Source organism: Mus musculus, chromosome 9 (assembly GCF_000001635.26).
Source record: "Mus musculus strain C57BL/6J chromosome 9, GRCm38.p6 C57BL/6J".
Taxonomy (NCBI): domain Eukaryota; kingdom Metazoa; phylum Chordata; class Mammalia; order Rodentia; family Muridae; genus Mus; species Mus musculus.
This window is the reverse complement of record NC_000075.6, coordinates 72,327,034-72,349,595: the sequence shown is the minus strand read 5'-3', so window position 1 is coordinate 72,349,595 and position 22,562 is coordinate 72,327,034. Positions and strand designations below refer to the sequence as shown.

At 34.3% G+C, this 22,562-nt stretch overlaps 1 protein-coding gene across 13 annotated transcripts in view; it reads right to left on the bottom strand.

Annotated features, from left to right (window-relative positions):
* Zfp280d (zinc finger protein 280D) overlaps positions 1 to 22,562 on the bottom strand; it is an 89,162-nt gene that overhangs the window by 14,184 nt on the left and 52,416 nt on the right. For 7 of the 13 annotated variants that reach the window (NM_146224.5, NM_001311105.1, XM_006511125.2 and 4 more), the window contains 6 exons: positions 20,434 to 20,568; positions 18,423 to 18,730; positions 18,163 to 18,303; positions 14,487 to 14,549; positions 10,732 to 10,850; positions 10,548 to 10,584 (listed from right to left, as the gene is read on the bottom strand). In NM_146224.5, the coding sequence (NP_666336.3) occupies positions 10,548 to 10,584; positions 10,732 to 10,850; positions 14,487 to 14,549; positions 18,163 to 18,303; positions 18,423 to 18,730; positions 20,434 to 20,568 (803 nt within the window). Of the gene's footprint in view, positions 1 to 8,900; positions 9,981 to 10,547; positions 10,585 to 10,731; positions 10,851 to 14,486; positions 14,550 to 18,162; positions 18,304 to 18,422; positions 18,731 to 19,642; positions 20,569 to 22,562 lie in introns of those variants that run through there. The other 6 variants (XM_006511120.3, XM_030244339.1, XR_003947882.1 and 3 more) reach the window with 3 other exon arrangements.

Here is a 22,562-nt window from a genome sequence, read left to right as displayed (position 1 = left end):
GTAAAGACTTTCACTATTCTTCATTTTACCAGCTAAGAAACTAAGAAGTTATTAAAACAACTAGGTCTAAGAGCTTATTATCTCAATCCTCCTGCTTTGTGCATTTAACATACTAGTAATCTCTTTAAAGGCAAAAATGTAATAATCATTAGGATTCAGAAAAACAACTCTAAAATAAATTAGAAATATACTGTAAATTCCACAATTATAAACTTATCAATAAAAAGTATACTACGATTTTATAACAACAAAACATACATTAAGAGTCATAAACTTTTTTTAAGATTCATAAACTTGAATACACACACTAACATTTCACTCATATTTATGGAAAAGAAAAAGAATTGTTACCTAAATTAAATATATTAAAGATACTTGCTGAAATAGTTATAATTTGAGATGTAGTCACTTTCCTAAGCTCAAAGTTCTGACTAATATGACCTGCTACTAGCCAATTATATGACAACTCTTGAGTATGTACTATGCTTTTTATAGAATGTAGTATACTATTCTAAACAAGCATGAAGATTTCACTACAAAGAACATTAGTGTTAATTTCAACATGATTTGAAAATAAGTAATTTTTATTACTATTTCCCTATGGAAACCTGCTGAAATAGATCTCTGATAAATTCAACATGTTAGGGCTGGAGAGATGGCTCAGCAGTTAGTAACACTGGCTGTTCTTCCAGAGGTTCTGAGTTCAATTCCCAGCAATCACATAGTGGCTTGCAGCTATCTATAATGGGATCTGATGCCCTCTGAAGACAGCTAGTGTACTCATATACATAAAATAAATAACTCAAAAATAATTTCTATAAGTAAAACCCTTTTCTCTATAGTTTAAATAAAATGCATGGATCATTTTTCGCAGATCATCTGCTTAACACATGGCTTCACATGAGGTGAACACTGTGATTCAATTATAGTTGTATGCTGAGAGTTATTTCATACTATTACACATACATGATATGAGGCAAGGGAAGGGTTCATTTTAAATGTCCCACATTCTAGCTTTACAAATGTCAACTTCAATGGAAGGATTTTTGTTAAAAGAGGGCTGTGGCGATCCTCAGTGAGCAAGGTGCTTCTGCCCATGCACAAGGGGACTGAACTCAGATTTCAAGCAAGTTAGAAGCAAAAGGGAGATACGCTAAAGTAGTAACGTGAACCACTTCAGGTAGGACTAAAAAAGACAGCATCAGACTATGAAAGAACAGTGAAACACAAGAATATCTTTCTGACCATTTTCCTCTGTAGTGTGTGAACAGATTGATGCATGGGCTAGATGCCTTAGCTAGACATTTACCATACTGTGCACAAACCTGTGTGTTAAGTATTCTAGTCTCAAGAATCAGACAGTCTCTCCTCTTGAGGAGGTCATTGTCAAGGAAACCTACTGAAATAAATATTTAGAAAAGAAATATCTATATGGTATAATGGCTTCTTAAAGGCATGAAACACTATGCTCAGGAGACAAGAAAGGGACAGCAGAGTGTACAATGAACCTTGGCTCTTTGGGAGGAATAGGAGTTAGCAAAGAAAGGCTAACCCAATAGAAAAAAATTAAATAAAAATATCATGAAACAAGATAGCAGTGACATTACTGTAACAGTACAGACTCATCTCACAAAGAGAACATAAATAAAACAGTAGTGAAAAGACAAAATTGAAGAGATGGCAGAGGTTACTCCAGGGGAAGACCATGACGGTTAAATGGCCATACTAAACCTAAAAGTTTAGAACACAAGTAAATTGGAAACAAGAGAATGTAAGTCTACCAGACAAAGCATTATGAGAAGAAAGAAACACAATCCACCATAAAAATCTGCCTTGACAAGTCAAAACAATGTCAGAGGCATTAACTAAAAGAAGAAACTCATAGGGTATGAACGATTTCTACAGATGATAAACTCAGTTTTGAGCACATGGAAGAGATGCCTGCAGAACAGCCACATGTAGGCACCACCACTCCGTGCATTGTTTCTATCCAGGTAACTTCAGAATCAATACCCAGAACAAGATGCTCCCATTTTTCTTGGTCTTTCAATCAGCTGATAAATACATTGGAATCCGAAGATTTCAGTATACAACTGCCGTTATCTTACAGATGAGAAATCTGAGGCCTAAAATATTAAAGCAATAAAGCTAAAGCACAGAGCACATTAAGCATATGGCCTGCACAGCGCACTTCTACTCTACTGTTTCTTAACAGTCCCTTTTCCTGTTAATTAGGCTCTCTTACTACCATGTCAGGAAAAAGGAAAATTTCCCTGCCTCAAAGTGGTTTTGATCCTAAAACATGAGTGTGTTAATCTTGGTAAAAGACTAATTCCATGTGACTCTTTGCCATGTTTTACACAGAAATAAATACACGTTGAGGAGCAGAAATATCATTCTAGATATTTTTGTTTTGTTGCCATGTATCAGAATGATGCCCTACACATGGGGGTGGGGGATTAGATTACTGTCCCAGTGCTATTGTGTCACTTATCACTTGCGCTTCTGTTGAAAGAGAAACTAAGTCTTACCCAGTCCTGGAATCATAGATACGACCAAAGAAACAACAAAACTTAGTAGTTTTACTTCTGAAGGCAGATAGTCAAAACTAAAATTGAGATTATCTATTTAACAGTTACATGACCTATGGCAAACTATTTGGCTTACTATATCCTTCTTTTCCATAATCTCAGGATAATAAGAACACAGAACAATTCCTGAGAAAGAATAAATGCAAACTATTTTTTTAAAAGTATCTGGCATACTTAACATGATCAATAAGTGTTACCTATTATTATTACCATGGAAAAAGTCTGAAATCAATTGTCTGGCTCAGAACTTGAGACTGTACAAAATTGGCTACTTTGAGCACCTGATGATCTTCACTTCTACCATGCTTCCACCATAATTAAAACATATTAGGCATTAATTTTGATTGATCTTCCCTAAGACTAGTCTTATTTTCTCTAGTATGAAATGATCTATTCATTCTCAACATGAGGGCTTGATTCGATCATCTACAGCTAGACATCACCTCAGCTGTCCAGTAGACTGGGAACATGGTCAGTGGTAGGGATATGGCTCTAGTACTTGGCTAGGAAAACAGCTGAGAAGAAGCTAACATATTCCAAACTCTAGGTCTGACCTCAAGCACAGAAATAAATACATGTCAAGGAGTAGAAATAATCATTCTAGATTTTTTTTAAAGGTGACAGATAAGGAACAAATAAAACACAATGTGTGCAAAAATGTAACAAAAACTAGACCACCAATAGCTACACACACACACACACACACACACCCCGTCTGTGGAATCCCACTCTTGATTTATCACCTATAATGAAGTCCTGTACGTACCAGAAGGGTGAAAGAATGTCCTTATCAATGGATCATCTAGCTTTAGATGATCGAATCAAGCCCTCATGTTGAGAATGAATAGATCATTTCATACTAGAGAAAAAAAGGCTAGTCTTAGGGAAGATCAATCAAAATCAATGGAAGAGACTGGTAGGTGGCCTTAAATGGATGAACTACAAGAAGTTAATTTATCTTTTCATCCCACTTGGTCTCTCACTCTTCCCTGCTTATTATAGGAAGTCATGGAAGAAGTCTAAGCTGGCAGAAACCATTTTAGCTTCATGCACATTTCATACCTATGACATGAAATTTCCCACAAAGCCCATATATGTAATGCATCTACTTTGATAAGGAAACACTGCTTGAGATTTGGTTTGTGATCTTAATGACTGAGATCTAGAAAGATCTCCCAGTACCTCATATCAGTCACCATATAGAAGTTCACAGAAGGATAGAGCCCAAAATGAATGTGTCACAGATGAGCCTAGTTTTCTTCTTACCTCTCACTAACTTCGGGATATGAAATGAATATGACATTTAGACATGGATTATGACCAGGTTCAGAACTGCCCTCCAAATGAGGTCAGAAATTAATAAGAAATAATGAACTAGCTCCTTACATACCACACACCCACAGATTTAGTAAGAGTGCCTTTTTAAAAAATATTTTCAAATGTAAGGCTTTTTGGATTACTTTTGATGTAGTATTATACAAAAATCATAGAAATCAGCTGATTATGTATCCCTGTGAGGAACATGGTTTCAGTGTAGACTACCTATTTTACTGCTCTGGCCCCTTTTTCTATACTACCTTAGGGACACAGACCATACCCTTCAGTAATGTTTACAATTCCAATTCCTGGCAGCCTTGTGTACAGAAGGTGGGTAACTAGCATCAGTGTCGTGAGTATATAGGAAATTGCCTGCACCAGACCATGAAACAGCTACTGAGTACCACTGATGCTAAGCATAAAAGTCAGTACTCGGGGATTGTGAAATTAGATGGAGGAATTCAAGAAAATTCAGTTTTTGATTTTTATTTCTCTCTAGTAGTCTTTAAATTCAAGGGGTTAATAAAGAATAGTAAACATATTTGTATCTATAAATGCATTTTACATCATTTAACTCTACAAAACAAACACAACTTTCAACCTAATTTACCACAGCAGTGTGATAGTGGGGTCTCTGCTTAGCACAGACTTAGTAATCACACTCAGAACTAAGTAATTACTGAAAGCCATCTCAAAAGGTATTTTATAGTATATTTTATTCAATGAACTAGACTCTCTTTACAAGCTTGAGCTATAGATAATGTATTTACCATGGATTCTTCTGCCATGAAGAAGGCTAAGAGACTTCCTTTCTTCCTTATTCCTTTTTTGAAACAAATCTCACTATGTAGTCCTGGATTGCTAGAACTCACTAAGTGGACCAAGCTGGCCTCAAACTCACAGAGATCTGTCTGCCTGTCTCCTGAGTGCTGGGAGTAAAGGCACATACCACCACACTGGGTGAGAATGATCTTTCTATTCTCAATTTTTCAGCATGGACAAGCATCTCAGAAAATAAAACAAGAGTTGACTTCAGTTTTGTTTTATACAGTTGAGTCTATATAAGCACCCTAGAGAACACATGGAGAGGAGACAGAGAAAAGGGGGAACAACAACAATTTCATGGCTGAGTTCAATTATGACCTAAAACTAGAAACACATGTGCTACTTTTCAAGATGACTTCTGCATTCGATAGAAGAATAAAAATACTGCTCACCAGTACCATGTATTCATTAAATTGGGTTGGATAAGCAGCTATGGAATTCTGGAAATGCCTACTTGATGTCAATTAATAAAAAGGTTGTCTTTACAGAAGAAAATGTCAGCTCAAAAGGACTGATGTCCTTCTAAGCAGAGAGGGTTCTGTACTAGTTTACAATAAGTCAGAATTGTTCCATAGTCTTTAGACAAAGCAAACAGAATCATACGCAATTCTGGTGATAGAAAACTGCACAATATTTAATTACAGCACTGTGATGTCAATTACCCAGTAGTTGAGAAGAATATACTGCAAAACTGAACTGTAAGTCAAAACTATAAATAACTACAGTACAGATGGACTGTCACTAAAACTCTCAGCCATGAGATTCCACAGATATCCAGTCAGCAGGGTCTCCTGTCATCAAGAAATAACAGCAACAGAAGTAGTAACAGCTGGGGCAGCAGCAGGAGCAGAAGCAGAAACAGCAGCAGCTGAGGTAGCAGTGGCAACAATGTACATTTACTAAGTGCCTAGTTTCTCCAGTGCCAAATAATTTAAATGTTAAGGTGAATTATTTGAGTTAGTAACATGACCCACTGATTTCCTTCCATACATGGTTTCTACTTGTTTATAGCTGCCCTATAAAGAATTACTATGTTTCTTTTAGTGATAAGAAACCTGAGGCTTAACAAGGGCTAAATTTTACTGAAGCTACAGACTATTTAATTAGGATCTATGCCTGTGTCTGTCTACTTTATTTCAGGCATAAAATCCTTTCATAGCACCATCCATCACAATGATGCAGATAAAACAGATTTTTAGTGTGGAAGATTAAGATCACTAGGATCTCATATTTCAAAGATACAGAAAGGAGCAGTAAGCCTGTCTAGCTAGTCAAATACCAAGCTGGTAAGAGTACTGCTGCAGGAGGATCACAAAATCACAAGTGCATTCAAAGTATGAGATGGGTCATAAAGTAGTCAAGGATAAGGCAGTATAATTTAGTGGAAAATTGCGATAAAATTTAAATATCTAAAATGAACATAGAGCATTCATAAATATTTCCTCAAAATATAATGTAGTGCACTTAAATATACCAAAATCTAACGGTATGACAAACGTTCTACAACACTAACTTAGTATACAGGTTTAAAAAAGAGAATTGTCAGCAATGATTTTTGAAATAATATGGGTAGGCTAGAATGAAAAATGGGTTAAAAATCAGGAAGATTCATTTTCAGTAAAATGTAGACCAACATAAAACCATGGATGTTGACTTAACAACAGTAACAACCATATGGTCACTTTCATACTATCTCCTGTGTGTTATGTACTTTCAGAGACCATAAGCAATTCCTTTAATTCCCTCAAGCTCTATAAACAGGTTCTTCTGTGATTTACATTGTGAGGATGAGGATTCGGAGTAGAGAGGTCAGGTAACCTAACCAGAACCATTCACATATAAGAGAAAAAAAAAAGGTGGAACTCCAAACTCTACAATCCACTACAATATCTACACTCTACTACTTCATAGAAGCAGTTTAAGGGTCTGAGAAAGATTAATGTGGAGCTAGGAATCAAGTCTGGAAGCCACACAGGGAAGAAGTAGAACTTTATAAAGTAAAAAAATTAAAGAAAATTTAAAACATATGGTGTAAAGTCTAGAAATAAGTCTCAAAAGGATACTAAGGTAGCCATGCCCTTGCATAAAAGCATCCTTTGTACCTAAAGAGGCAGAAATAATTAATAATTGGTTTGCCTCTGTTATGCACAACTTTGATTTTATAAATATAACAAGGATATAATTTTTTCTAATAAGTGGGACAACATATATTCACTTGCTAGCATTTAATTATATACTACACCTTATATGCAATTCAGCATTTTCTAGGAATCTTAAACCAAGTACTAATATGATTTATTTTTTAATATCCAATGAAGAAAAATGATAAATTTATGTATTAGGAGATTACATGATTTATTAGATTTTAATAATAAATAAATAATAAACAATTAGAGATTAATGCCAAATAAATATTGAAAGATAGGTCAAAATTCTCTAAGATATTCACATACAGAATTTAAAAAAAAGAAAATCACATGAATGAATCTCCCCCCTATCTTTTTCTTTCATAGACAAGGTTTCACTATGTAGCCCTAGATGGCCTTGAAATCATTACATAGTTGGCCTGGACTCAGGGAGATCTACTTGCCTTTTTTACCTAAGTGCTAGGACTAAAACTACATTTAACTTATATTTCCTTGATTTGAAAAATTTTCCTCCAGACCATATATAAATTTTGGAAATGAACTAAACAGCACAGATATGGAGCCAGTCAGCGTTTATTTGTATACAAGAGGATACCCTTTATAAGAATACATATAGTATTAAACTGGTCCAAGTAAAATGGGCATTTAGTTTCTCAGTGTTCATCAAGAATTTCTGTTGGTATTTTTGGGAAGAGTGATATGCCAGATTCTGAATTCAACTCCTCTTAAGAAGAAGAAGAAGAAGAAGAAGAAGGAGAAGAAGAAGAAGAAGAAGAAGAAGAAGAAGAAGAAGAAGAAGAAGAAGAAGAAGAAGAAGAAGAAGAAGAAGAAGAAGAAGAAGAAGAAAAAGACACTTAGGCATAAGCAAGTTAGTATCCAGACCTTGTACTTCCTCTCCAAATCTGGATCTTTACTCCAATGTCATTGCCCTCAGTAGGATCTTTTCTAATCACCAAAACTAAAATGGCACCCGCACCCTTCTAAATCCCACTTTATATTTCCTTTAATCCTTGTTCTATACTTCATTTTTTTTCTCTAATATTGACCACACTCTAGCATGCTGTTTATTATACATTTAATTGTCTGTTTTACCACTCAAGTGTAAATTCCACAAGGACAGAACTTCTAGGCTATGAACAGAGCCAGGCATGAAGTACATATTTAATAAATATTTTATGAATGGACAAATGAAGTCCAAGAGATATGATGCTATTCCAAAAAATGGTTAAGAATGCAAAGCTATAAAAATTTCAAAAGGGCAATGGATTGAAAGTATACAAACTACACCTTTTATTCAACTGTAACTCAAAAGCACACAGACATGATGGCTTTATGTGACCAGTACATAAACTAGTTTTTAAACTTAATGGTAAAGACAGGTTAGACTTACAAAACAAGACTGTTGCATTTTAAAATTTTATAAAAAGGAATAAAAGGAAGAAAGAAAACCACAAGCAGAAAGAGAAATGAAGTTGGTACACATTATAAACCCAGTTCTGTGAAAGTGGTGGCAGTGTGCACATACTCAGCCAGGACCAAGGAAGAACACATCCTCTCATCTCAAAATGAATCAAGAATTAATGTTAAAAATGGAAAGAAACCTTTTTTCTAGTTATTTTTTTAATTATAAAGTATAAAAAATTATAAAGACCAGTGTATCAAGTCCGCTAAAAAACAAGAAGCTGTTATTAAGGTTTTTAGAAATGCTTTCAGATATAGTACAAAATTGTTCAGAAGCGTAAAACAAATGGATTCAACCTCTTTTTTCTTGTTAATTGCAAGGAACACAATAAAATAAGAAGTGGTCATCTGAATATGGTCCAAAAGCAGAAATGAAGTTCTGATAATGGGATGGGTAAATATTTTTAAGATGCAAGAAACATAGGATTAAACTATAACTTCAGAGTCTGCTGATCTGACCGCTAAGATTATGAAAAGCACTTTGTTCATCTCCAAAATCTAAGAATCAGTCCTGCAAGAACAGAGGCTTTTTTGTAGTTGGGCTGAAGAGAACACAAACCTACTAAATGGGTATATTCTCAGGAGACATGCCAATCACCAGACGCACATAGCAGTAAAGCAATGCTCCTACATGTAGGATAAAATATAATTTTATAAAAACACTATTCATTAGAAAATAGTTTCTGAAACAAATAAAGATCTATGAAAGTAATAGATCAAAATAATTGATCAATGTAGCTAGCAAAAAAGAGAGACAAGTTTAATATGTAAGTGGGAAAAAACTGGATTATTGGTGACATTGTATATTTAATATTATTTTTACCCAAAGAAATGATATTAATGGCTCATTAATATTAAATGCTATTTTAAAACTTGTTTTTATAATTTCCAAGAAGTCTCACAAGTTTGTTATACCTTAAAATTCACAATTACTTGGATTAGTAGTCCTCAAAGAGAGACAGAAGAAGAGGGCATAATGGTCTAAACAATACCTAAACTTAAGAGCTAAAAACAGGTAAACTACATGAACTCAAGAGATTCCTGCCATTAAACTTTTAGAAGAGAAAACCAGACATTAATAATTCAGAGAATAGAGATGAAGCTATCAGATTTAAATTAAAAAAAAATAAAAGAATCTGAGAATTTTATTAAAATTATACTTAATATGGGACAATGTATATTGAATGACAGTAAAAATAACTGCAATTTTAGAACATGTCAATGAGAACTGTTTTCTGAGGACCAGACAGCCATTATCTCCCCGTAACCAGGGTGTCTAGATGTTCTAGACTGCCTTTGTGCTTGAAGAACATTTAAGAGCAGCAGCCAAAATGACTAAATCATAATTTGGGTATCAAAGCATTGATTTGATGGGCTTTTCTTGTTCACAATTGCCCATAAGCTTAAGAAATAAGAGCCAAAGCCACCAATGGGAGCTATGCTTATTTGGTGGGCCTTGAGGCTGTTTCTGGCCAGATCAGCCTCAGTCTGATGGGAAGCCAGAACCTAGAGCAGGTCCCACAGTCAGTTCATTCTCATTCCTGGGAAAGAGAGAACAGGCAGCACTTGTGTCCATCGAAGGGGACACTGTCCAGGTACACCCTGGACATGTTTTGAAATCTCTGGGCTGCTTCTGCATCTGAAAAATAAGAAAAATAGCACAATGACAGACAACGAATGAGGAAAAAGACAACCATCTGGCCTAAAAACACAAGGCATAAGGTATGAAGAGAGAAGACAAAACAAACAAAAAGGTAAACAGCTATAGTACTTGGAATATATTACTTAGGCAGCAAATAGAGCAGTGAAAACACAAATTATTTTAAGCAAAGAAAAGAACACAGTAGTAAGTTATTTTTAGAGAGACAAATGGAGGCGGGGAAAAAGACATGTTAAGACATGTGAATCTGACACAAAGGTGAGGCAGAACAGGAGTCTAGACACATGCGCAAGCTGAAACCAGCACTGGTATCATGGACTTGTGTAACTGCCTATGTGTAAGTAATATTTCAGAACTTTGAATTTAGGAAATTCCAACTTCTCTTGCACCAAGTCATGAGCTCCACAGAGCAGGAACCTATTTCAACAAGCAGCTTAAAATTAAAAACAAGACCAGTATTTTTCATTTCTATTAAAGGCATACTTAAGAATGCAATCGTGCTAAAATCCACCAAAGAAAAACTCAGTTAATAAATATTACACTTACTCAGAAAGACGTTCAGAAGTTGGGATACAAACAGAAACTGAAATCAGAAGAAAAGTTTCATATTTACATAAGCATATGAACAATGATTAGTGAAATAAAATGACTTAGTAAAGAACCCACATTTTGGCTTTCCAAAAATAATAATAAGTATAAAGTATCTGAAACAGCAGCTATGTATACATACCTTGCTCTACTAGAACTCGGCAAGAATGAGTTTCATGCTGACTTAAGTGTGTAGCCATATTATCTAAGCCAGAAACGTCAGTTAGGAAATCACAATTAAGGCACACTAGAGAAATGCCCCTATTAAAAAAATAGAAATAAAATGAAAGGTTTTTATTTTTTTTTTTTACGAAACTATACATAGGTTCAATACTATTTTTTATGGGTTTTTTTTTTTTTGGTGTGTGTCATAACTTACCACTTTGCTATATAAGTTTGAAAGTGGCATACCTATGTCCAAATTATGTATGTAAAACATTCATGTTTCAAAGATAAAGGAAAAGCTTAGAAGTAGAGCACAACCTAGAATACTCAAAGTCTTGAGTTCATTCCCTGTACTTCCTCCCCAAAAAGTAATAATGTTTTAAGAGCATTCACTCCTTGTATCAACTGAAAAAAGCTAGGAGTCAAACACTGGTCTTGGCTCTGCTATGAGCTTGTTTAATGTAGGCAAGCCACATAAAAAAGTGAGGTATAGCACTCATTCACTTAATATATACTGAATAAGGAAGGCTCTCTTTAGATACCAAACTGCTAGGTGTTATATTGGTGAGCAAAAAGGAAGTATAGCCCACATTCCAATGGAATTTACAATCTAGGCTTTCATTTAGTCAAAGATAAAAACTAGAACAATGTAAAGGCTCCAAAGATGGATCACATGACAGCCACTATCAGATACAGGCTATGTGATGCTACTCATCACAAGTAGTCCAATCTTCACTAAATGCTGAATTGCATAAAATAGCTAGTTAGATACTGGAATATACATGCCTGAATAGTTCAACATGGCAGCATCATTAACTAGTCTCCCTGCCTGTCTGTCAGGAGATAAACTATTCTTTTCCAAAGCTTGATTACTGCACTTCTTAAAATGAAATATGTGATAATTATGAATTTTAAAATTATACTCAAATTTCTTGATTTTGAAAATGTGGAGGTTTCAAATGTTACATTTGGGACTTTAATAGGGAAAGTTCATATGCTGAAGAAAAGGTAAAGAAAATTTAGGCCCAGAGAAAGCAAGACACTTAGTACGTCAAACTAAAGAAGACCAAAGTTGGTTTCAAATGACTTTGTTTCTCTTATTAATTCTAGATGAAATTCGTTGAGGGGACTGTAGAATTCTTTAGAATCTCTTTAATAAATTATTTTGCTTATGGTTAAAAAAATTATCATGCAATGTAAGCACTGTTACAGTCAGTTTAACAACAAAATATGCATGTTTGAAGATGGGAAATAGCCAGCCATGGGGGCACAAGCCTTTAATTCCAGCACTCAAGAGACAGAGGCAGGTGGATCTGAATTCAAGGTCAGTGTGGTCTTCATTGCAAGTTCCAGGACAGCCATCACTACACAGAGAAACCCTGCCTTAGAAAACAAACAAACAAAAAATTTAAAGTAAAAAAATATGAAGCTAGGGGCAGGAGAGATAGCTTAGCAAGAGTACTGGTTGCTCTTCTGGAGGATCCAGATTCAATACCTAACACTCATATGGAGGCTCACAACCATCTATAAAACCAGTTTCAAAGGTGCAGACACCATCTTCCGGTATCTGCAAGCATGAGGCATGAAACATGGTACATATATGGAATGTGTGAAGGTAAAACACCCATACACATAATAAAGTACTAATATTTTTGGATGTAAAAGTAGGCTATCTCATACTATCTCCCCTGAAACTCTACTATATTGTGTATTTTCATCTACAGGCTATACTAATAAAACAAACTAAAAGTTCCCAAATTAGTATCCTCTCAGCTCATCTTTTTTAATGCCATTTCACCTGATTTTGAGGCTCCAACTAGTCTGATTCTCTTCTTTCTTAAAACAGTTGCTGTTAAGCACTTCACAATATCATAGTAAAGCAGTAAGTCTTTGTATAGCTGGTTTCAGACATCATTATCTTATCTAAATTGTACAATAATTAAAAGTAGATGCTATAATTAGCATCCCTTTAGCTAGAATTAGCTTAATTATTCTACTTAAGACAAAGCTTGTAAAAATCAGAATTAGGTATGAAATAAATCCCATGTTCAGTGTATTAATTCAAGTTCTTACAAGATTAGTCCTAACTACCTGACAGTTTCAAGCTATGCAGCTGATTCACCTACAACTCAGCCAGGGCTATACAGAGAAACCCTGCCTCAAAAAAACAAAAACAAAACCAAAAAAACCAAAAACCCAAAACGAAACAAAAAAAATGTCTTCTGATATGTACATATGTGCTGTAGCATGGGGGCACATGTATGCAAACACACACAATAATACATAATATTAAAAAGCTTATAACATTATTTCCATTCCTACAGATCATAGAAGACTGTGATATTTAGATATGGGAAAGCTTTCTTTCTGTTCTCATTTTACAATGGTCATGTACTTCATGTGGGCCCCAACTGTCACTATACAATGAAGTTACCATGAGTACTATGACATATCTCTGATATCAAGTGACAGTAACACAACTCTGTAACATCTAGTCACAAGCAACCAACTGACACACTAGCCATTCGTTTAACTAAAAAAGTTACAGCAAACCACAATGACAAAGCATTTTGTATCTGTTAGAATGCCTATAATATCACTTCTTGGCTTTTTGACAAAGATCAAGTATAGAGTGCATGTAATAGAAAATAAGTAGCAGGTGCTAGAAGAGATGCAAAAATTCTGTGGTTTTTTTTTTTTTTGGTTTTCAAGACAGGATTTCTCTGTGTTCCCCTGGCTGTCCTGGAACTCACGTTGTAGACCAGGCTGGCCTCCAACTCAGAAATCCGCCTGTCTCTGCCTCCCAAGTGCTGGGATTAAAGGTGTGTGCCACCACGCCCTGCTGCAAAAATTCTTACACAGTACTAGTGAGTATGTAACAGTGGCACTATGATGAAACACAGTCTATCAGTTTCTCAAAAGGAAGTTAAAATTCAACCCAGCAAACTTAATCTTACACACAAAAGAGAAATTTGTAAAAAATAATAATGTTCATAGCAGCATTATTTATTTTGACCTCAAAATTAAAATCAATGAAATGGATAAACTATAGTATTTGTATAAAAAATACTACTCATCAATTTAAGTAAGTATTGATATATTATTCATCATGGATGAACCATAGGCAGTGACTAAGGAACACATAGAATATCATTTCAGTAATTCACATAACACCCAAAATGGGCTAGTCAACAGGAATACACACTTATAGTTGCTTGGATATGGGCAGGGGGATGAAAGGAAATGGGAATGATTGCTAATAAACGGAATATTGTTTTAAGTACTGAAATGTACACATACTATGATGATTGATGTACAGCTGAACATAATATAGTTTATCAAGGTTACATTTTAAACACATGAAGAACATGGTGTATATAATGGTTAATCTTGATTATTAATGGAAGGCTGGGGTCTTGGACAGAATAAAAAAAACAAAAAAACCCGAAAGGGTGCTAAGTGACAGTATTCATCGGGCTCTGCTTCCTGAGTACAGACGCAATTTTAACCAGGCACCCCAATCTCCTGCTACCTGACTTCCCAACCACAACAGAGTACCCTAGAACTGAGCCAAAAGAAATCCTTCCTTAAGATGCATGTCAGTTACTTATAGGAACAGAAAAAGTAACTAACACAGTATGGGTATTCTAGCTCAATAAAGATAACACATAAGAAAAAAGTAAATCACAATCATTGTTCAACAGAAAGATTTTGCAAAAATTACTTGTTTACCTGAGATTTTCTGAATGCTTCTTAAATATACAGTATCTTTTACTTGGACGGTTACTATGAAAGCTGAAAAGATGAAAATGATATGTATTTATTACCACAATACTTTTACTGGACAGTAAGTTATTTATAAAAACATTTAAAGTCTATACTTGAGTTTCTATTAAATTCATTATAATCTTCCATTTTCCTCTCAAAATGGGATCTCTATATACTGGTCTCAAAACATGGGCCAAAGAGGCCTCCCTCTTCAACCTGGGAGTAGCTGAAACTAAAAGGATATATCACCACAAGTGACTGTATCCTTGTATTGTTTTGTTTTAAATTTTTATTTTATGGATATGAGCATTTTGTCTGTATGTATGTCTGTACACCAATATGTGTGCATTGTGTCCATAGTGCCCATGGAGTCCAGAAGAAGAGCCTGAGTCCCCTGGAACAGATGTTACACAAGGTTGGAAACTGCCACATGAGTACTGGGAACAGAATCCTAGTATTCTGAAAGTCTTTTTTTTTTTAATATATTCTCTATTGACATATATTTCCCTAAGCATATTCATGATGAATACCTCACTGTTATATAAAAAACTATAAACCTATACTTTTATATATATTTTCACTATATTATGGTTAGGAGTAATAATATACTACTTCAAAGTCTTAGTGTGCTTACAGAAATAGGGAGGAACTGAAATGATTTAAATTAATTTCAAAAATTGAGCTAGAGGCTGCTGTTTACATGTTTAAAGTCAAATATTTCAATGTGAGTGTTTTAGATTACCAGCAACAAAATGAAAATGAGGACTCCTAAAATAAACCAATGTCTCCCTCAGCACAGAACAGAAAGGTCACTAACTACACTGTTAGCCATATGACCATATGTTGTGTACGCCCTTTTAACTCTGTCTCGTATTAGAAAGCCAGGGCTAGGTTACCACAGTTATTTCTAAAAGGGAAGTCACACACAACAGCACCCGCATCACCTGAGAATGTATTTAGAAATGTGAATTCTCAGATTACCACAAACCTGCTGAATTAATTTCTGGCAGTGATGCTTTATAATGCAAGCCCAGGTAAATGGGTTCCATAGAACACAGGCTGCGTATTCAGAAAAATTGCAGCAAATTAAGAAAATACTCTCCATAGATTTCATATTCTCAGGAGTTGAAATGTTATTTCTTCAACTTGAGTGAAAGTATTAGTAAACAATTAATATGTATACATATAATAGTATCACAAGAATAAAGTTTTTTCAATAAACAAGTTGAGAAGACTCAAAATTATTTGTATATATAATTATTCCCTTTGAATAATGAGTCTAAGACTGTCTGATTCATAAAATACATGAATCAAATACTACCTTAAAAATAAAATTTAAAAATTATTTTCCTTCAGACAAGAATACCTTTTTTGCTTTTTTACTTATTAGGAAAGTAAGATCAAAATTACACTTTAAGGTTTTTCTGGTGGCTTTCAAATATATCTAAAATTTGCATCATTAAGATATCTAAGTCAACTTAATCTATCTGACCCCTAGTTATAAATAAAAGAATTTATATTGCCTTTGTATTACCTAGATTTGAAAGACAAATTCCTGAATTATGCATATTAAAAAAAGGGGGAGAAAGCCAGATGTGATGACACACACACCTTGTAATTCTAGAACTTGGGAGGCTGAGACATGAGAAGTTTAAATTGTAGCCATCTGGGCTACACAGTGAAAACACCTGTTTTAAATAAAAAGTTTTAAAAAAATAAAGAAAAAGGAAACATGTTGAGAAAAAAAGAACTCAGGCATGGAAATAACCTTGCTAGTCTAACAGCCTTAAAGAAGTATGTAAAGTCTCTGTGCAACTCCCGGGACAATGAGACGCAAAGGCCCCTGTAATTAAAACTGTAAAACATAACAAGTTGAGGAAGAAACCTGAAGATTTTGCATGCTAATAAACTGGAAAAATTAATATTGTGAAATAGCCATTTGACCAAAAGAAATATACACATTCAATTCAATCCAATAAAGATTCTAATACTATTCTTCAGAGAATCAGAAAAAACAAAAGCAAAAACAAAAACAAAACAAAAAAACCCAAAAACATATTAAGCTACATCTGGAAGCACAAATGAGCTCAGATAGCCAAATAATCCTCAACAAAAATAAGAAGACTGATTATATCACCCAAGCTCCTGTGAATAACCTTAGTAAAACTCCCTAGTACATATGACATGTACATGCACGTGCATATGCACACAAAAACATAAACACACTGAAATTTTATTTTATAAAGTGAGATTGGTATGAATCTCATATACATTTCAGAATTGAACATAATACAAAGAAAAGGGGAAAGGAGAAAGGGCTCAAATATTATGGTGGCCTTTATGTCAAGTGAGCATGACTAAAGAGTAAATGAGAAAACATAACAAAACTGAAAATGACCCTGATGATAATAGTTGCTGAACATCATAAACTAGTGGGAATTCAAAGAAACGAAGCATAGGCATGCATTCAAATGGTCCTATTAGCTAAGAGAGAAGAATTAAACATTGATGTAAATGCTGGAACCAGGAGACCAGGTTGATGATCAAAGACAGGAAATTGGGGAAAGTACTGAAGCCACCTAAAAAGGTGGGATGACCTTTGAAAGCAGTATCTGACAATAATCAAAAAGCAACATGAAAGCCAAGATATGACCTATGACCTAAAAGAAACTTAGATATACATGAATTCTATTTAGAAAAACAAAAATAAAACAAAAAACAAACAAACAAAAAACCCACGAGAGCATCATTCTGAAAAGCAATCTATCAGGGTCACTGAAATGAGGACAACTTTGACTACTGAAATAAAAATATAAAATAAAAATCCATGGTGCTTGTTTCTCTTCAGAGGACCCAGGCTCCAGTTCTCAGCATTCAAATAGGCAATTCACAACTGCCAATAACGAGCTGCAGAGAATTCAACACTACTTCTGATCTCCACAGGCACCCATACACATGTGGCAGAGATTCAGACAGACAGACACACACATGTAAATAGAAACAAAATCTTAAAATACAGTTTTTAAAAGTCTACCCTTGAAGAATAATGTGTTCAATAAGACTACTACTAACAACAATAACAACAATTGTAATAATATCCACACGTGGCTCATGAGAACTACACTATCATAGAGCAAATGTTGGGTACCCAATGCAGAATAAATGCAATGTTGGAAAAAATTCCAAAGTAGCATCATGACATTCACTGAATAGATATAAGCACATACAGCTTTAGATATGGACATACAGATGGCTGAGAAATGGATAGATTACAGAGAAAGATGGGGGGATGGGAAACAAAACCAATGATGTTGCCAGCATCACTGAAAATCCTCAAGTCTCTTTGACTGATTTGAAGAGAATGACATCCATAAGAATACACCGATTTGCCAGTTAAATATATTTAAAACATTTAAATTTATGTTTGAAAATAACCATTTCAGGGACTATATAAATCCAAAAGAATAATAATTACAAATTTATTTTAACTTCATTGGGCTTAATTAACCATTATATACAGTAATTTCTTGATTTGCTTTTTTATATCAGAGAACAAGGCCTCTAATACAGATAATTTGTTTTCAAAACAAAAGCTTCTTCAATTGTGATTATAATAGACAAAACACTGAACTCATCTTACCTCATCATATGATTTACATAGGCTTTGCTACAGCTAGTGTTATATCTGCAAAAACTACAGTGGACATATGTAGGAAAATGGTTTGCAAAATCTTTTACTTCAGAAGAACACTCAATACACTCGTGAACACCCCGACGTAACCTTGTGGAGAAATAAAAAATATATTTTAAAACAAAAATAGTCAAGAGAGGGATATTATGAAATAGCATGTTGCTATACTTGAGTTTAAACTGGGAATATGTATCAGAGTGAGGCATTACCTTAAGTTCCTTAGTGCTGTGTTTACTTTGCTTTTTTTATTACTACTAGACAATGTGCTTTGTTTCTTCTGCATGTTGGAGACTTTTGACTTGTTTTTAGATTTACTGCCATTAGACTTGGTCTCATTAGCTTTACTGGGGTCAGATATGGTTGTGTTTGGTGTACTTGTAGTCAACTTCACGTGATTTTTAGCAGTTACATTGTCAGGCTCTGGAGGTGAGAGCTGGAGGGTAGAAGTGCTTGGGCTGATAGAAGGTGTAACTGAAGATCCTGACTGAAGAGGTCCAACTGAAGCTCGAATAGTAACCTTTAAAAATGAAGAAAAAAATTTTCCTTAAAAAAATTAATCACTGTATAAAATAAGCTGAATATTAAGTGCTTTTTAGAAACACAGATAAAGTAACTGAGTGTAGTCATCTGTTTGCTTTAAATATTCAACCAATTAAATGTATTAGCTCATTTAAAATATCAATTGATATCATAATCAGTTGTATGTTAACAGTTATTAATAAGATTAAAAGAAATTATATGAATATAAGATCAGATTTCAGTTATATTTATGCTGTGATATGACTAAAAGTTATTCCCATAAAGTCTAAATCATAAGTAATAAAAGACTGAAAAAAGTAAACTAAAGGCCTGTTACCCTTTAAAGTTATATTATCAAGTAAATGTCTATAGGAGAGTGACTTATTCTTTCTGTAGCACACTGCCTGAGATTTAGGCAAGTGGTTGTATCAATTCATTATACTATAAGAAGAATATAACATTTAAGTCTTTAAAAGAACTAGTAAGGTTTATTATTTACTGTTCAGAAACATTCTGTTACATTTTTTGGTTGACAATGAAAATGCAATTACCTCCCAACATTTTCACTAATCGTGTGATTATATCCCCTCACATCTGAGGAGTAGCCAATGATGAAATCGTACTAACTCACACACTTGTGTAATGTGCAAAAACACTTGACTAAAAATCAAAAAAATCCTGAGGTTAAATCTGTATTCTTAGCTACAAAAGTAACTGAATCTTAAGCTTCTTCAAATCTACTACATAGGGTAATATTGACTTTAGTACATTTATTGTTGTATGAATTAGGTAAGACTATATGAAAAAGTACACTTAGAATTATGCCAATCTAAGGTGCTAGAAAAACATTTAGTATCATTAATATTATTACTACTAATATAGGAAGAAATGAGAGGACTGCACTGCTTACATTAGTATTCTGCATGTGTAGTCCCAGCATGAAATGAATGGACTGCAGGGAAGGATGCTGGCTAGCTCCTCTTGCTCTAAGTCTTCAGAGCATGGCTTTATATTATTTAGTCAATTCAAATAAAAGACATACCCACATTCAAAGGTAAGTACCCAAAGGCAAATATAAATGTTTTGGGTATTGTTTCACTTTGGATTATCCATGCCTCTGTTTTCCCTCCACTGGAGCAAATATTCAAGAGCTGACTGTATATAAAGAGGTCAGAGAAAACAGATGTACATAAGGCAAAAAGGGAACAGTAAATTACAATCATCAATTTACAGTCAGACAAGGGTTTGCTCACAATGCTGTCCAGCAGCAATATTTGCTTCGTTGAGAGTAGACTCAGCAATAACAACTTCAAGAAACATCTGGCAACCTGTAGCATTAGGCACTCTAAAAAAGCTGGAGGTACAGAGATAAATGAAAGAATAATTCCTGATATCAATGAGCTTAGCATATAGCTACTAAAACTAATACATATACTACTAACTAGAAAAGTTCAAATAGCCATACAGTATTGAAATAACCCACTGACCAATGAAATAGTTTAATTGCACTTTTTATGAAGGAATACATCCAACACAGAACTCAAAACACGCTTTTCTTTATATATATATTAAAAAAGCAGTATAATATAAAATTAGTCTTAATGAAAATCAGAAGTTATTTTCTAAGATATTTTGCTCCATAGATGGAACTAGGCAGGAGTTAGTTCTACAAATGACAGAACACCATGCATTTGAACGCACTTTTGTTCCAGGGGGAAGTCCTTCCAGTTGCTTGGGTTTTACAAATGTTCGGTGATGTTGAGTCTTGTGATCCATTTTTTCCTTGCATGTCAAAAACTGCAGTCTGCATTTGGTGCAACGATGTATTCCCTTTTTCTATTAGAAAAAAAGGAAAATAATTTCTATAGCTACAAATCCTAAGTTCTGAATTTAATTTTAATGAATCTTTAGTATATAAAAAAAAAATCAAAGAATCATCTCATTTTAAAAACATTTATTAGTATTGGATCTCAAGATTATTTGCTATGAAGTAATCAAACATGAAAGTTTTGAGGGTTGAAGAAATGGTCACTGGTTAAGAGCACTAGCTGCTCTTCCAGAGGACCTGGGATTGACTGACAGTACAAAAAAGGGTAGCTAACAACTTTAATTCCAGTTCTAGGGGAGCCACTTCTGGCCTCTGCAGGCAACAAATGCATGTGGTGTATAGACATACATGAAAGCAAAACAACCATAAAAGATAAATCTTTAAAACAAACAAAATTATGAAAATTATATAAAAAGATTCTAATGAGAATCCTAGCCAGCAAGGTGGGACACACCTTTAATCCCAACACTCAGGAGGCAGAGACAGGTGGACCGCTTGAGTTTGAGGCTAGTCTGGACTACAGAATGAGTTCCAGGACAGCCAAAGCTATATAGTGAGATACTGCCTCAAAAAACCAAGACAGAGAAAATCCTAGTAATTATCACGTGAAATGTCTTTTATTTATAAGCCAAGTGCTTAAAGACCTGGTACTGCTAACATTAGTTACACTATCTTTTTATGTAGAAAATAACATTATTTGTGGGTTGGAGAGATGTCTCAGCAGTTACTTGGTCGTACTGCTTTTCCAGAGAACCCAAGTTAAATTCCCATCATATGCATATATATAAAACCACAGACATACATATAAAAAATTTAAATGTTACTTTAAAATTTTTGCTATTTTTCATTGGTCAATAGGTAGATGAAATGACCTCTCTAAAACAAACTGGACAACACCCCCCCCCCCAAATAAACAAACAGTGTTCTTCAATAAACTTCTTGTAATGAGAAAGTATTCTGTGGCTGTGCTGTCCAACATGGCTGCCATTAGTCACCATGGTTATTGAGTATGAGTAAAAGGACTGGGGAAAATGTTATTATTGTGATTTTTTTATTACACACTATGTAACTGTCCCAAATTATTACACTGTATACCTCAAAGTGTACAACTGTTACATGTCAATATAGTATTTTAAAAGAGGGGCTAAAGGGATGAATCAGCAGTTAAAAGCACTGGATTCTCTTCCAGAGGACCCAGGTTCAATTTTCAGCACTCATATGGTGGTACATAACTACAACTTCAGTTCCCAACAGAAGCATTTTTGTGTCCACCACAGGCACCAAGCATACACATGGTATACAAGACTTAAATAAAGGCAAACATCCACAGAGTTTTTTTTAAAGTTTTAATATTTTAAAAAATATTTTAAAAGAAGACAACTGTTATAACACTCAAAGAGGTATGTAATAAGATCTTATAGCTCTAGTTTCATCTTAAGGTTAGTTTATAAGCATGGTACACTAGATTGTCTTTACAAATGCAAACAATACAAATCCATTTATTGTATACTCAAAAAGGATGAATTAAAACAGAAAATGTAGTTAAGAATCAGAAACTAAACAAGCTGGTAAGAGAGTTCACATGAGTTTACTGACCAGAAATGTTTTTCTCTATAACTAACATCTCAGTCCATAATTTAAATGCCGTATACTCATGTATTTAATATTATTCCTGTGGTTTACATGAGCATGCAGGCAGTCAGTCTCTCACGTTTTCATCTGTCTTTCTCTGTCGGTTTCTCTCTCTCTACCCCTACTGTGGATCAAAATCTGAGCTCTTTGGTATTCCAGTCAACAAACTGCTTGCTTCCTATGCTATTCCTCCATCATGGACTCAACCTTCTAAAACTTTAAGTCCAATTAAATACTTTGTAAGTTGCCTTGGTCATTGTGTTTTCTCACTGCATTGAGAATGCTTGATGTCTAATATACTCTTCAAACTGTCAAGAATAAGAATGAACTTTACATTTTACGTCTAATTCTCTGCTTCCACCCTCTCAAT